Raw genomic sequence first — 13549 nt, forward strand, 5'->3', positions numbered from 1 at the left:
CAGAGAGAAAAGCCAGAGGCAGATTGTACATTTATGTACACAGTTCAAGCCCAGGTATTTATCTAGTGTTGTAGACTTAATTATTATGACCAACAAAATGCCAAATGCTTTAAAACTAGGGATTTTCAATCAAACCATATATGTTGTCTGAAGCTAAAGGAAACCAAACCTCTAATTTTTTTTTAAGATTTTATTTATTTATTTGACAGAGAGAGAGATAGTGAGAGCAGGAACACAAGCAGGGGGAGTAGGAGAGGGAGAAGCAGGCTTCCCGTGGAGCAGCGAGCCCGATGTGGGGCTTGATCCCAGGACCCCAGGATCATGACCTGAGCCGAAGGCAGATGCTTAATGACTGAGCCACCCAGGTGCCCCCAAACCTCTAATTTTAAATGTAAACTTATACCCCCAAGTACGGATTTTGGATCATCCAACTACTACACATATAAGATCCACAGATTTCAGAACATTTTGTAACATAGAGTAAAAACATGGCAAACTGTTTACTATACCAAGGAAAAAAATGAAATAATAAATACATGGCCAAACAGTAAAGTACATTCAAGTGACAAAGATTCAACTTACGGGTGAATTTCTGGAGGCTTCTTTCAGTTTTGTCATGGTGGTTTGAAATGTTCCAATGAGATCATGTGACCCATCATTATCATAATCATAGCACTCTACCTAGAATTAAGTATCATAAAAATATATAAAAATCAACCTCATTTTATTTAAAAGGATTGACTGCAATAAATGGGACTTATCAAGAAGTACCCTATTAATTTAAAAAAGTGAAAATGTTTAATAGGAGAAGTAGGAACTAACTTCCTGGAGGATTAATACTGAAATACTTTCAAACCCCAGCTATCCTTGGAATGGGGCTCTAGGATAGATCATAGGCAGATGAAAAATGCAAATACCGTTTAAATTCCACATTAAGCAGTTTCCAGTTCATCTATCATGCCCTTTATAAAAACTGATAAAATCAAAATGGAATTACACCTTCTTTCTCATTCACTTCTTTACTTTGTTATCACTATACAATGACTAAAAGCCATCATCTGCAAGAAGAAAGGATGTCAGTATCCTAGACAACTAAAACTTGTGTAATCAAATTCTAGATGATTTAGAAATATGGCAAATGTATTTCATTAGCTGCAATCTGGTAAGGCTAGGCTTGTATTCAGAGTTAGACATGATGAAGTCAGATTTGCATCCTAAAAATCACAACTCTTAGAATGAAAAAGAAAATTAGAGGAAAAGAGTACTTAATCCACTGAGAAGGTATCCAGACTGGGTCATATATTAATTCTATTTCCATGTAAGGGTGAATTCTATTCCTATCTATGGCTCTCACCAAATGCTTGTTCTTTCTTAAAGCAGACAGAAGAGAGCTGAGAGTACTTGATGTGCATGTAGCTTTGTGCCAAGTTGACAGCATAGCCAGAGGGTAAATATTCACAAGAATACCTCATTATTCATTGCAATGAGAATATTAAGGTGGTGTGAACTGTTAGCAGAGGTGTTCATTGTGATCATTGAATAACCAGTGTTTTTATAGTGCATTGTAATTTCAGAACAGATTATCTCATTTCTGCAAACATTTATTATGTGCACTTCACACATTATCTACATAGGCTTGTGAAGTAGGCAAAGGAATTAAATAGTGTTAGAAGATGATATGTTTTTTTATTTTTATTTATTTATTTGAGAGAGAGTGAAAGAGCACAAGCACGGGGGGTGGGTGGGTAGGGAACAGCAGAGGGAGAGGCAGATGCAGACTCCCCATTGAGCAGGGAGCCCAATGAGGGGCTCGATCCCAGGACCCTGGGATCATGACCTGAGCCGAAGGCAGACGCTTAACAGACTGAGCCACCCAGGAGCCCCAGAAGATGGTATGTTTTATTTGGTAACCAACATAGGTAAAATAAAACTGTTCTAAGGACACTTTTGAATTCTTCTAGAGATTTAAAATAAAATCCTGTAACTGAGAGTATTTGCCAAGAGAGTATCCTTTACAAAGTTATATTAATTGCCAAGTTAAAATGCCTAGGGTTTATGTGTTCACCAAGCAAAGTGATTTATTTCCTTTGCAGTTCTATGAGAAGTGAACTGTGTGCCTATCATAACAGGAAGTGTTTCATTCCTTACTAATATTTTCATTATTATTCCAGGGAGACTAAAAATCAATCAATAAAGACAAGGTCTAGAATTGCAATTTTGAGTAACTGTAAAAGACTTTTATTTGTTGTAAACAGTTTGGTCACTGACCAATTATGACCCTTTGATTCTTGCCTTATATATCTGATATTTAATTTTTAAACCAAAGTCCTTTTATCTGACTCTTCAAACTATGAGGGGAAAAGAAAATCAATGATCTTACTAATTTTTTTCTAGAGAAAGTAAAATTAAGATAAAGCCAAAGCAATCTTAATATTTTCATGATTTCACTTTTTAATAGATTTTTTTTTAATTATGGAAAACAGATTTTTTTTTTTTTTTTGAAGTAAGCTCTATACCCAACGTGGGACTTGAACTTACCACCCTGGGATCAAGAGTAGCATGCTCTACTAACTGAGCCAGTCAGGTGCCCCTGAACTTTGCACTTTATATTTGCATTCAGGAAACTCCAACTTCTATCTAAGACAAGATCAAGCTTTGATAAGGCCAATTTTATTTTTTAAAAAAGCATATGAACACCTAAAACCCTTCATATGGTTAGACTGACTGAGACTAAAGAGCTAAAAAGATTTTTAAGCTGGAATTTCTGATCGCTCACTCTAATAACTATATAGGAAAAATTCACTGTTGCCCCGGAAGACAAACGTTCGGTGCTAAAGAAAGACGTGATGCTGGCCTATGTTCAGATACAGTTTGAGGTAAATGATGTAATGATTTGTGTCATTTAATTTCTCTTCTCAAAAATTCAAAAGCTAGTACTATTGGCTTTTTTCTTTTTCTTTTTTTTTTTTAAAGATTTTACCCATTTATTTGACAGAGAGAGACACAGCGAGAGAGGGAACACAAGCAGGGAGAGTGGGAGGGGGAAAAGCAGGCTTCCCGCCGAGCAGGGAGCCCTATGCGGGGCTCGATCCCAGGACCCGGGGATCATGACCTGAGCCGAAGGCAGACGCCTAACGACTGAGCCACCCAGGCGCCCCTATTGGCTTTTTTCAATACTGATACAGTATCAGCAGTGCTTGTGACATTGAAATATACACATATATACATATACAGATATGTATATATGTAAAAGAATGCACACACCACACAATACCACATTCATTAAGGCATTCCCATTTTAGGCAAGGTGGCAACATGCATGATTATTTCTTTTACTCACTTGATCTTATGAGAATAATAATACATGCTGGAGTGATAACACTGGCACGTTCACACAGCAACAAAAAAACTACTGAGGATTCTGACTCTATCCTCTGCTCTAAAACTCTTTTCCACACCTCTAAACAATGTCCAAACACCAAGAGAATCACAGATGTATGACTTTGTGATATTGCAAAGAAATACAGCACTAAAGAAATAGAGACAGTCACAATGTGGCAAACCAAGTTGTGTATGGTTAAAACAAACTGAGCAAGTTTTAAGAACGGAAGACATTCATCAGAGAAAGCTCGGAAATCAGTTTACTTACTATAATAAAATAGCCCTGTCAGCATGCCACTGTGTGCAAAAAAAGTTTAAAAAACACTGTTTCATTGTTAACATATTATTACCAGCAATCAGTTATGGTTTAGGCATTTCTTTTCCCCATCCTTTCCTGTTTCTCAGGTCTAATAAAGTTTCAACTTATTATTTTTAATGTGAAAAGCAAAAGTTCTAGATTTAGTATAACAATAGAAAGTAATTTTTAAAACTACTGTTCTACTATTTATTTTTTACCTAAATTTTCACTGCTGTTTAAAACAACACATAAATTGTACTTATATTAATTTTTAAAGTTCTCTGCCAACAGAGGACAAATTTTTTTGTATCTAAGGAATGAAGCCATTTTCAATGTAACAGTATCTGTGCTATGTATAATGGTTTATAAAACTTTCACTTTCATTAATTTAATCCTTCCCTTTTTGGTAATATAGACATTATTTTCTCTATTATATAAGTGAAGAAGTTAGATGACCTGCCCAAGATCCCTTACCTGGTTGAAGGCCTAAGCCTGACACGAAATCCTGTGCTCCATGCCATCACCTGTCCTGTTTTTACCATATTCATTACCAAAAGAAAACAAAAACAAAAACAAACTCCACTTCGGTTTGCTGACAAGTAAACACAAGAAGAGGCTTCTATCTGGAATCTTATGTAAAGAGACTCTAGGATAATGTGTCTTAAAAATAATAAATATTTTCTAATAAATGGCTACAAATTAAAACATTAAAAAAATTCTCAGACACATGCTACTTCCTGTTCCCACTCTGCTTTCCTAATACTTTATACTAAAGCCACCTAGAAGTTTTCAATGAATAATATCTTGCTCTGAAAATAAGCAATGGAAAATGCCACCACTATTCTCCTCTCTTGCTGATGGTAGAAGCTCTGAGTTTTTAGTCAAGTAAATCTGCTTTTATCTGCAAGGGGCACACCAAAGGCAAAGAGGGCAGTTAAAGGTTCCTGTTTGCAGAGCAAAGGAATCTTATTAAAGGGAGGAAAGATTTAAATTGGACATTTTTTAAAAAAATGAAGAGTAAAATAAAAATCATAATTTTTGATTAAGCACTAGGCGAACAGATCAGTCAAACATGTCTACCCTTCAAACTGACCATTTACTTACCAGAGACATTTCTATTTTAATATTCCTAAATACAAATAAAATTCAAACCTTACAGGTATCTATTAGATCATTTACTTCTATGAAATACTATCTAATCAACTAGTTTTATGAAAGACATGTATGTGTGTATATATAACATATATATAACTTTAAATTACCTTGATCGTTTTGTCCATATCTCCATAGCACAGGGAGTTAAGAGAGATTTTAAAAGGCCTCCAAACAGGATTCAAGTTATTTTTAACAACCTATAAAATGAAGATTCAAAGACTAGTTAGAAAAACATTCAGTCCCTTAATATTTTGCTCTTCCTTTTCCAAGATTCTTGCTACACTCTCACCAGTCATCCTTCACCTTTTCACCCAGTCAACTTTTTCAATGAAAAACTATCTAGGACAATATTATACAACTGTTAGAAGAAAAGTGAGATAGATACATTCTGAGAAAAGAAGAGAAACTACTTGGAAAATATATTTCACCCATTACAAGGTAAACTTAGAAACTACAGATTGCTGCTTTTGTTGGAAACCAGGGTTTTCATTGCAGGACACAGAAGATTCAAATTTGGAATAAGAAAGGATGAGAAAGAACCTTGCTGGGTTGGACTTGAATGGAAGAAATAGTCTAAATTTGTGATTTAAAATTTTTTTAAATATACATACACATAATAAACACAAATACTCTATGTCCATCAAAAAGACATAAATGAAATGACATCTCAGTAGCTATGAGCATATCTAGCACTACTCCCTTAAAGGAATAGGGATCCAAGAGAAAGGGCCCATTCCAGACCTGGAATAGAGTGAGCATAAGGTGACCTGAGAATATACTTTATTATTTTTTTAAGATTTTATTTACTTTTTTGACAGAGAGAGAGAGACAGCGAGAGAGGGAACACAAGCAGGGGGAGTGGGGGAGGGAGAAGCAGACACCCCGCTGAGCAGGGAGCCTGATGCAGGGCTCGATCCCAGGAGTTTGGGATCATGACCTGAGCCGAAGGCAGATGCTTAACGACTGAGCCACCCATGTGCCCCGAGAATATACTTTAATATAAAGTAAGAGAATGAGGGCACCTGGCTGGCTCAGTCAGAGAAGCATAATTGATCTCGGGGCCGTGAATTTAAGCCCCATGTTTGGTGTAGAGATTACTTAAAAAATAAATAAATAAATAAACTTAAAAAAAAAAACCTATAAATAAATAAATAAAAGAATGCTTAAATACTATGGGGTTATGTTAAAAGAACCCAGAAGCCTTTTGATGTCACTCTCCCTGGTCAAATCTGGATTAATTTGAACAGCAAAAATGATGACAGTAATGAATTATAACACAATGAATACACTGTGTTAACAGTCATGAGTCTACTAAAAATAAAAAAGGAAGCAAGAGGAGAGATGAAAGAGGAGTATCTGTTAACATATGTAAAGGGATGAAAGATTTAGAAAAAAATCACTATTTCATACCCCCTAATATAAAAATTGATTTAGGTATGGATCATCAATAGACAGGTGATATGCTAAAGAACAGCTTAATCATGCAGTCTCGAAGTATCACACCACAGATCACTTATTAATTACAAAGGGGAAAAAATGGAACTTTATCATGGCAAGATCTGGTGATCACCAGCTTAACCAAGTAGACAAGGTTGGCAACATCAATACCAGACAGCCTGATATCATGGGTCCTTGGATGATACAGAGCAAGAACACATAATGTTCTTGATGGAATTGTTTGATTTGGATATAATTGTAAGGAAACAGAAGACTCAGAATGTTAAACATACTGGTCTTTATTATTCAGGAGATTCAACGGCATGAAAATATAAGGCAGATAGGGAGAAGAATCTTATATATTGAGAACATAAGAAACAAATGCAAAATAGGAAATTTGAATCGATCCTGGACAAAAATATATGGAGATATATATGTATATGTATATATGTGTGTATATCTATGTATATGTGTATATATGTGTGTGTATATAAAAACATGTGTAGGACAACTGGGGAAATCTGAAGTTAAATGATATACTGAGTGATGCTATAAATTTTGAGTCCTAAATTAAACTCTCAGGTGTGATTGTATAGAAGAATGCCCTTGTTATTAATAAAAATCTGCTGTTGTATTAAGGTGAGGAATCATGATCTCTGCAGCCTACATTAAAATGGTTTTGCAGGGGCATCTGGGTGGCTCAGTCCGTTAAGCGTCTGCCTTCTGCTCAGGTCATGACCCCAGGGTCCTAGGATCGAGCCCCGCATCGGGCTCCCTGCTACGTGGGAAGCCTGCTTCTCCCTCTCCCACTCCCCGTTTGTGTTCCCTCTCTCACTGTGTCTCTCTCTGTCAAATAAATAAAATCTTTAGGGCGCCTGGGTGGCTCAGTTGGTTAAGCGACTGCCTTCGGCTCAGGTCATGATCCTGGAGTCCCGGGATCGAGTCCCGCATCGGGCTCCCTGCTCGGCAGGGAGTCTGCTTTGTCCTCTGACCCTATCCCCTCTCATGTGTTCTCTCTCTCTCAAATAAATAAATAAAATCTTTAAAAAAAAATTAAAAAAAAAAAAAAAATCTTTAAAAATTAAATAAAATTAAATAAAATTAAAATAAAATGGTTTTGCAATGGGAAGTCTATGCATGTATGTCTGTATATGTATATATGTATGTCTGTGTGTGTATGTGAGTGAGAGAGAAAGAAGACACATGCAGGTACGACCAGTTGCTAAATCTAAGTGAAGGATACACAGGTATACATTTTAGTGCTTTTTACAGGGTTTTAAATTTTTCAAAATAAAATTTTACTAATAGTTCAGCATGGTAGCACCACCACATGAAAAGAAAAAAAAAAATGAGTTTGTTGATCTTGTATCTCTGACTCTATATGTCTGAACTCAGATTGATATTTTTTTATAAATACATAATTTTTAAAAATTTAGATTACTACAATTCCAATGGAAACCTCAATTCTACTTTTTCAAATTCAGATATTCACCTCTGTTCGATGAACCATTAGCCAGTTTCCATCGGATGTCTGCTTGTGGAATTCCAGGTATGGATCTGACTTTCCAAATAGATCCTACATTTAAAAAAAGTCAATTATTCTCCTCTGAAACCATGTGAAACCACATTTTATACATGTTACATGTTAGCAATACCTGAAGTCTAACTCCATAGTATAGACATATACAGTACAGTAGTAAATACAAATCCCATCACCTTCCTCACAAACTTACAAACTTGCTGATGCCTACAAGGAGAACTATTAAGGCATTTGTGATAAACGCTCATAATTCTATGTATCATACCTTCACTTTTCAAAAAAACATGAGAACAAGGCTTTAAAATATAGTGAACAATAGGACCCATAATTAATAAAATATGTTTTGGGCTTGTGTTCCTTATTAAGAGTATTCATTCACATAGCACTGAATAGTTTTATATAAATGACATCCCAAACATTAGTCCCACTACTCCATGAGGGACAGAGGTGTTATCAGCAAAAAATGGACTTGCAGGGGTTAAATGACTTTGGCAAGATCACACATCTAATGAATTCATGGATCTGAGACTTGACTTTATACCTTCTATGTCCAATACTCTTCCACCAATTCCACACATTTCTTTACACACACAGGGAACAGAGGTAAATATGTGAAGTGCATAACAGAATTATTTCAAGGGTACAAAGTACATCTTCTTTTTCCTCTGTAATTCACCACAGCACCCCTGTATAATGCTGAAGCACAGTGAGTGCTCAAAAATACCCTTATCACCATCCTCAACACACACACACACACACACACACAAATACACACACAAATACACAGAGATAAAATTCTGGAAGAATGACCAAATCACTTCCAGAGGTCAAACTCAAGTAGTGAGATTATAAATTATTTTGTTTTCTCATTTTTGTTTGCCTTTATTTTGAAATTTCCATACTCTTTAGAATATATGACTTATTATTTGTCAAAATGAAAGGGCACCTGTTAATTCCACAGTAATATATGCAGCTATGTCCCTGAATTGAAGATTTTTTGAGTCCTAAATTAAACTCAGTATTAAATTAAGAACTAAGATAATGTTATTTCCCTCCTCAGCAGTTCAATGTCAATCAAGTAATATATTTGGTACAGTCAAAAATATAAACATGGGGCTGGGGGTGGGGGGGGAGAGGAAGGACCTGGGTGACTCAGTTGGTTAAGCATCTGACTTTGGTTCAAATCATTTCAGGGTCTTGGGACTGAGCCCCATGTTGGGTTCCCCACTCAGCGGGGAGTCTGATTCTCCCTCTCCCTCTGTCCCTCCCCCTTCTCATGTTCTCTCTTTCAAATAAATAAATAAAATATTAAAAAATATATAAACACAGGGGTGCCTGGCTGACTTAGTCAGAAGAACATGTGACTCTTGATCTTGGGTCATGAGTTTGAGCCCCATTTGGGTGTAGACATTACTTAAGTAAACTTTTAAAATATAGATATAAATATAGATATATATATATATACGCACATACACACACAAAAGTTATGCAGAACTTTAAAAAATATATATTTTTTAAGATTTTATTTATTTATTTGAGAGGGAGAGAGAGCACAGAAGGAGAGGGAGAAGCAGACAGCAGGAGAGCCCAACTTGGGGCTTGATCCCAGGACCCTGAGATCACGACCTGAGCCGAAGGCAGACACTTAACTGACAGAGCCACCCGAGCGCCCCAGAACTTTTAAAATTTAACCTTATCTACTAAGAAGAATCTTAAGAATCAATGTAATAAGCCTCTCTGTAAACCATTTTATAAAACTAATAGCAGCACTATACACAGAGAAGTTAACTTTCTAAAAACACATTAATGTACCCTGTCTGACCTATCTTAGAAATAAATCTATGAGAAAGGTTAGAATATCATTATTACCATTTTGAAAGTCAGACAACAAACCTCTGAAAGTTCATTAAGATGTCAGTAGTAGAACTAAAGTAAGAATTAACAGTTCCTGACTCAGACCTCTAGAATATGTTAAGTGAAAAAAAGCAAGGTGGAGAAAAGTGTATATATGCATATCCAGAGAATATATATATATGTCTGAAAGCATATGTATGGGGGCACATGGGTGGCTCAGTCAGTTAAGCGACAGGCTCTCGCCTTCGGCTCAGGTCATGATGTCAGGGTTGTGAGATGGAACCCCAAGTTGGGCTCCCCACTGAGTGGAGCCTGTCTAAGATTCTCTCTCTGCACCCACCCTGCCCCCTCCCCGCCCCCACTCACGTGTGCACACGCACACACGCACACACAGGTGCTCTCACTCTCTCTCCCTCGCTAAAAAAAAAAAAGTGTATGTATGTAGTATGCTACAGTTACCCAAGGGCTGAGGGTGGAGAATATAAATACAAATACATACATACACACATACATATCTATTTAGATATATCAATATATACATATATGTATATACACAGAGACATACAAACATACACAAAAAAAAACTTAGATTTTTTTTTAGGAAATTGGAAAATTAAACCATAAAATATAAATTTTAAAACATTATTACCTACAGGGACAAAGGAAGGAAAAACAGAGTGGACAGAGAAAGAAGCTAAATTTCTTGAATATATCTTGTTTTATAGATTTGGCTTTGGAACCATATAAATCTTTTACATAATTATAAAACAAAGTTAAATTTTTAAAAATTGAAAGCAATCCCTAAATACCAAAAGCAAAATTCAAATGTGTCACTGTGATAGAATAATAATTAAAAGATTTCTTTAAAACACAAGAATTTGAATATACAACCCAAGTAGAATATATAACCCTAAAGACAAAAAGAATTTCAAGGGGGGGTGCCTAGCTGGCTCAGTCAGCAGAGCATGTGACTTGTGATCTCAGGGTAGTGAGTTCAAGCCCCAAAATGGGTGTAGAGATTACATAAATGAATAAATAAAGTTAAAAAAAAAAGAATTTCAAAGAAAGCTCAAGCTGTTTTCAGTAAAAATATTGTTAATTATAATATGGATATTTTTATTCTGAATGTATTAGATATTATAAAAGGCAAAACAGATAAGCAATTATGTTAACATCCTTAGGAACTGAGATTTTCAGCATAAGAGAAGGCAGGCACAAATATAGAATTAAAGAAGTAAGGCCCTGTAATTCTATATCTGAACTGGAAATAGTTGTATAAATTTATGATTTAGTTTTTCTTTAAAAAAACAAAACAGTCTTTCCTATAATTGTCTACTAAAAAGCCTTGGAAACAGTAAGTGGCAATAATCGACAATAAGCACCCCTAGCACCAGACTGGTCTCTAAATAACAATTTCCACTAAAATATAATCAGGCTCTTTTTAATCTGCCAGTCTGGGGCAGAAATTAGATAAAATAAGCTTGGAACATCTTGTCATGCCACAGAGCAAGGAAGCTATCCAAAGACTCCTGGAGATTTGCCAACTGATTTCAGGAACAAACTTAAAGAGGTTCCCACAGGCCAAAGTTAAGATAATTTAAGCATCAACAGGAGTTCACTGATAAAGAGTTCATAGCAATACTAAAAATAAAAAACAACAAACAAAAAAAAAACCCCTCATTGTCACATTTAGAGGATGATAGGGAACCAACTTATTCTGTGAAATGGTATATATGAAGGAAAAAAATCATACATTTTAAATTGCTTCCTGTACAATCATACCTCAGAATAAATAAATACCTAACATGGGTAAGAATACTTATCTCTATAGAAGTATCCTCATTAATAAATGAAGCAATGATAGCATGAGAATCTATTTAACAGACTCTTAATAAAATAACATATCTAGGTAGTAGAATTATCATCAATGTTCACTGACGTCCCAAAAAGACAGAACTCAACAATGTGAGCCTCCTGATGGAATCACATGCCACCACCTATGAAACTGCCTTACCAACAATTCAAAATACCATCAGAACATTCATCTAGATTCAGTTACCAGCTTATAGAAATCAGGAAATAAAGGTGGAGAGAGAAACATTTTAAATGACACCACAAGTATTTAATCAGCTATATGCAGTGTTACAACTTCTATAGGACAAAGTCCATTTCTTTATAGAGTAAGTTCCATGATGGACGGATGGATGGATGGGATGAAAGGAAACAAAGGAGAGAGGGAGGAAGGAAGTAAAAGAAAGGGGGAAATTTATGGATTAAAAAAGACTTGAAACATACCAAACAATTATACTGTTAAAAGAATCTTTGGAGGGGCTCCTGGGTGGCTCAGTCGTTAAGCGTCTTCCTTTGGCTCAGGTCATGATCCCAGGGTCCTGGGATCGAGCCCTGCATCGGGCTTCCTGCTCTGCAGGAAGCCTGCTTCTCCCTCTCCCACTCCCCTTGCTTGTGTTCCCTCTCTCGCTGTGTCTCTCTCTGTCAAATAAATAAAATCTAAAAAAAAAAAAAAAGCATCTTTGGAGAGCAACCCTGTTGGGACCCCTCTCACTCCTGAGAGCTTTTTCTGTATCCTTGCTTAATAAACTTCTATCGCTTAAAAAACAACAACAAAAAAGAATCTTTGGAGATACACCAAAATATTTACAGATGAAATGACACGATGTCTGCGAGGAGAGAAGGTAGATAGGGGTGGTGATGAAACAAAATTAGCCATAAGTTGTAAGTGTTGAAGATGGATGATGGGGACATGCACGGTTTTTTAAAGACTATTTTATTTTTGTACGTTTAAATTTTTCCAAAATAAAAATAGTCCCTGGCTACTAGTCTAACATGTTTGCAAACTAAATTGTAAGGTAAATGAAAATGATAAAAAAAAAATACTGACTAGTTCATGTGATTAAGTATAAAATCACTCAAAGAATTATTCTAATTCATGCTATATACTAAGTTGTTCTGTTATTATGTACTGTACTCATTCTTCATTAAAAATAAACATCGACTTTTGGAAGCAAAGAGAAAAATCCAGTAGAGCATGGAATTTCTATTTCTTTCCTTAAGGTAATCCAACAACACTCTCTCAAATGCCTTTTACAAAAACATTAATGCTCTTAATAACTCCTATTTTAATCTGGACAAGCCTTTTGATAATATCTAGAGGAAAGAGGTAAAAGAAAATGGCTTCTGCTTAAACATACATAGAAAGCAGAATTTGGAAGTAACTAAATACTCTAAGTGATGCTCAGATGATAGAGTTCATAATACTAATTGCATTATTATTTTTTTCAAAAAGGAATCAATGTGAGGCAAAACAGGATAACCTTGTGGAAATGTGCCAACTACCCACCTTATTGTCGAGTTTTCTTGCCTCCATTTCAAACAAGACCACTCTGTTATCCTTTATTTCTTCAGCTGAAATCTATGAGGAGATAAGGTAAGTGAAAGACAATATGTTTTAGGGGTTCTGATAAACTCAGAAGTACTGATTTATTCTGTTATCTGATAATAGATACAAACGGTACTAATATAAATGAATTTTTAAATCTTTAATAAGAAAAAAGTACCACTCAGAAAAATTGATCATTATTTCTTTTATGTGTACAAAATATTTTCCCTAAATATGCCAAATCTGTATTATGCAACTCGTTTTTCAAATGTTGTTGCCCAAACTGGATCTTCCCCATTCCAGTGAAAAATCAAAGCCCCGGAAGACTGCATGACCCTACCTGAAGTGTGAGTAAATTATACCTAGAGAACACTTTAAATTGAAATATGAGATCAACATTTTTCATCCAATGTCACTGAAAAACTTACTATAGTTAAAAGCAAATTCCAGGCTATCATGACCCCCAAGAGCAATAGAGCTAACTACT

General features: G+C 35.4%; 1 protein-coding gene across 2 annotated transcripts in view; it reads right to left on the bottom strand.

Moving 5' to 3' along the window:
* CPNE3 (copine 3) overlaps nt 1-13549 on the bottom strand; it is a 50870-nt gene that overhangs the window by 19004 nt on the left and 18317 nt on the right. The window contains exons 5-8 of one of the 2 annotated variants that reach the window (XM_045896276.3): nt 13024-13095; nt 7764-7847; nt 4942-5031; nt 583-681 (exon numbers count right to left, since the gene is read on the bottom strand). In XM_045896276.3, the coding sequence (XP_045752232.1) occupies nt 583-681; nt 4942-5031; nt 7764-7847; nt 13024-13095 (345 nt within the window). The remainder of the gene's footprint in view (nt 1-582; nt 682-4941; nt 5032-7763; nt 7848-13023; nt 13096-13549) is intronic. The other variant, XM_064588142.1, reaches the window with a different exon arrangement.

This window comes from Mirounga angustirostris, unplaced genomic scaffold (genome assembly GCF_029215605.1).
Source record: "Mirounga angustirostris isolate CCGP_5_RB_7025 unplaced genomic scaffold, mMirAng1.0.hap1 SCAF_4, whole genome shotgun sequence".
Lineage (NCBI taxonomy): Eukaryota > Metazoa > Chordata > Mammalia > Carnivora > Phocidae > Mirounga > Mirounga angustirostris.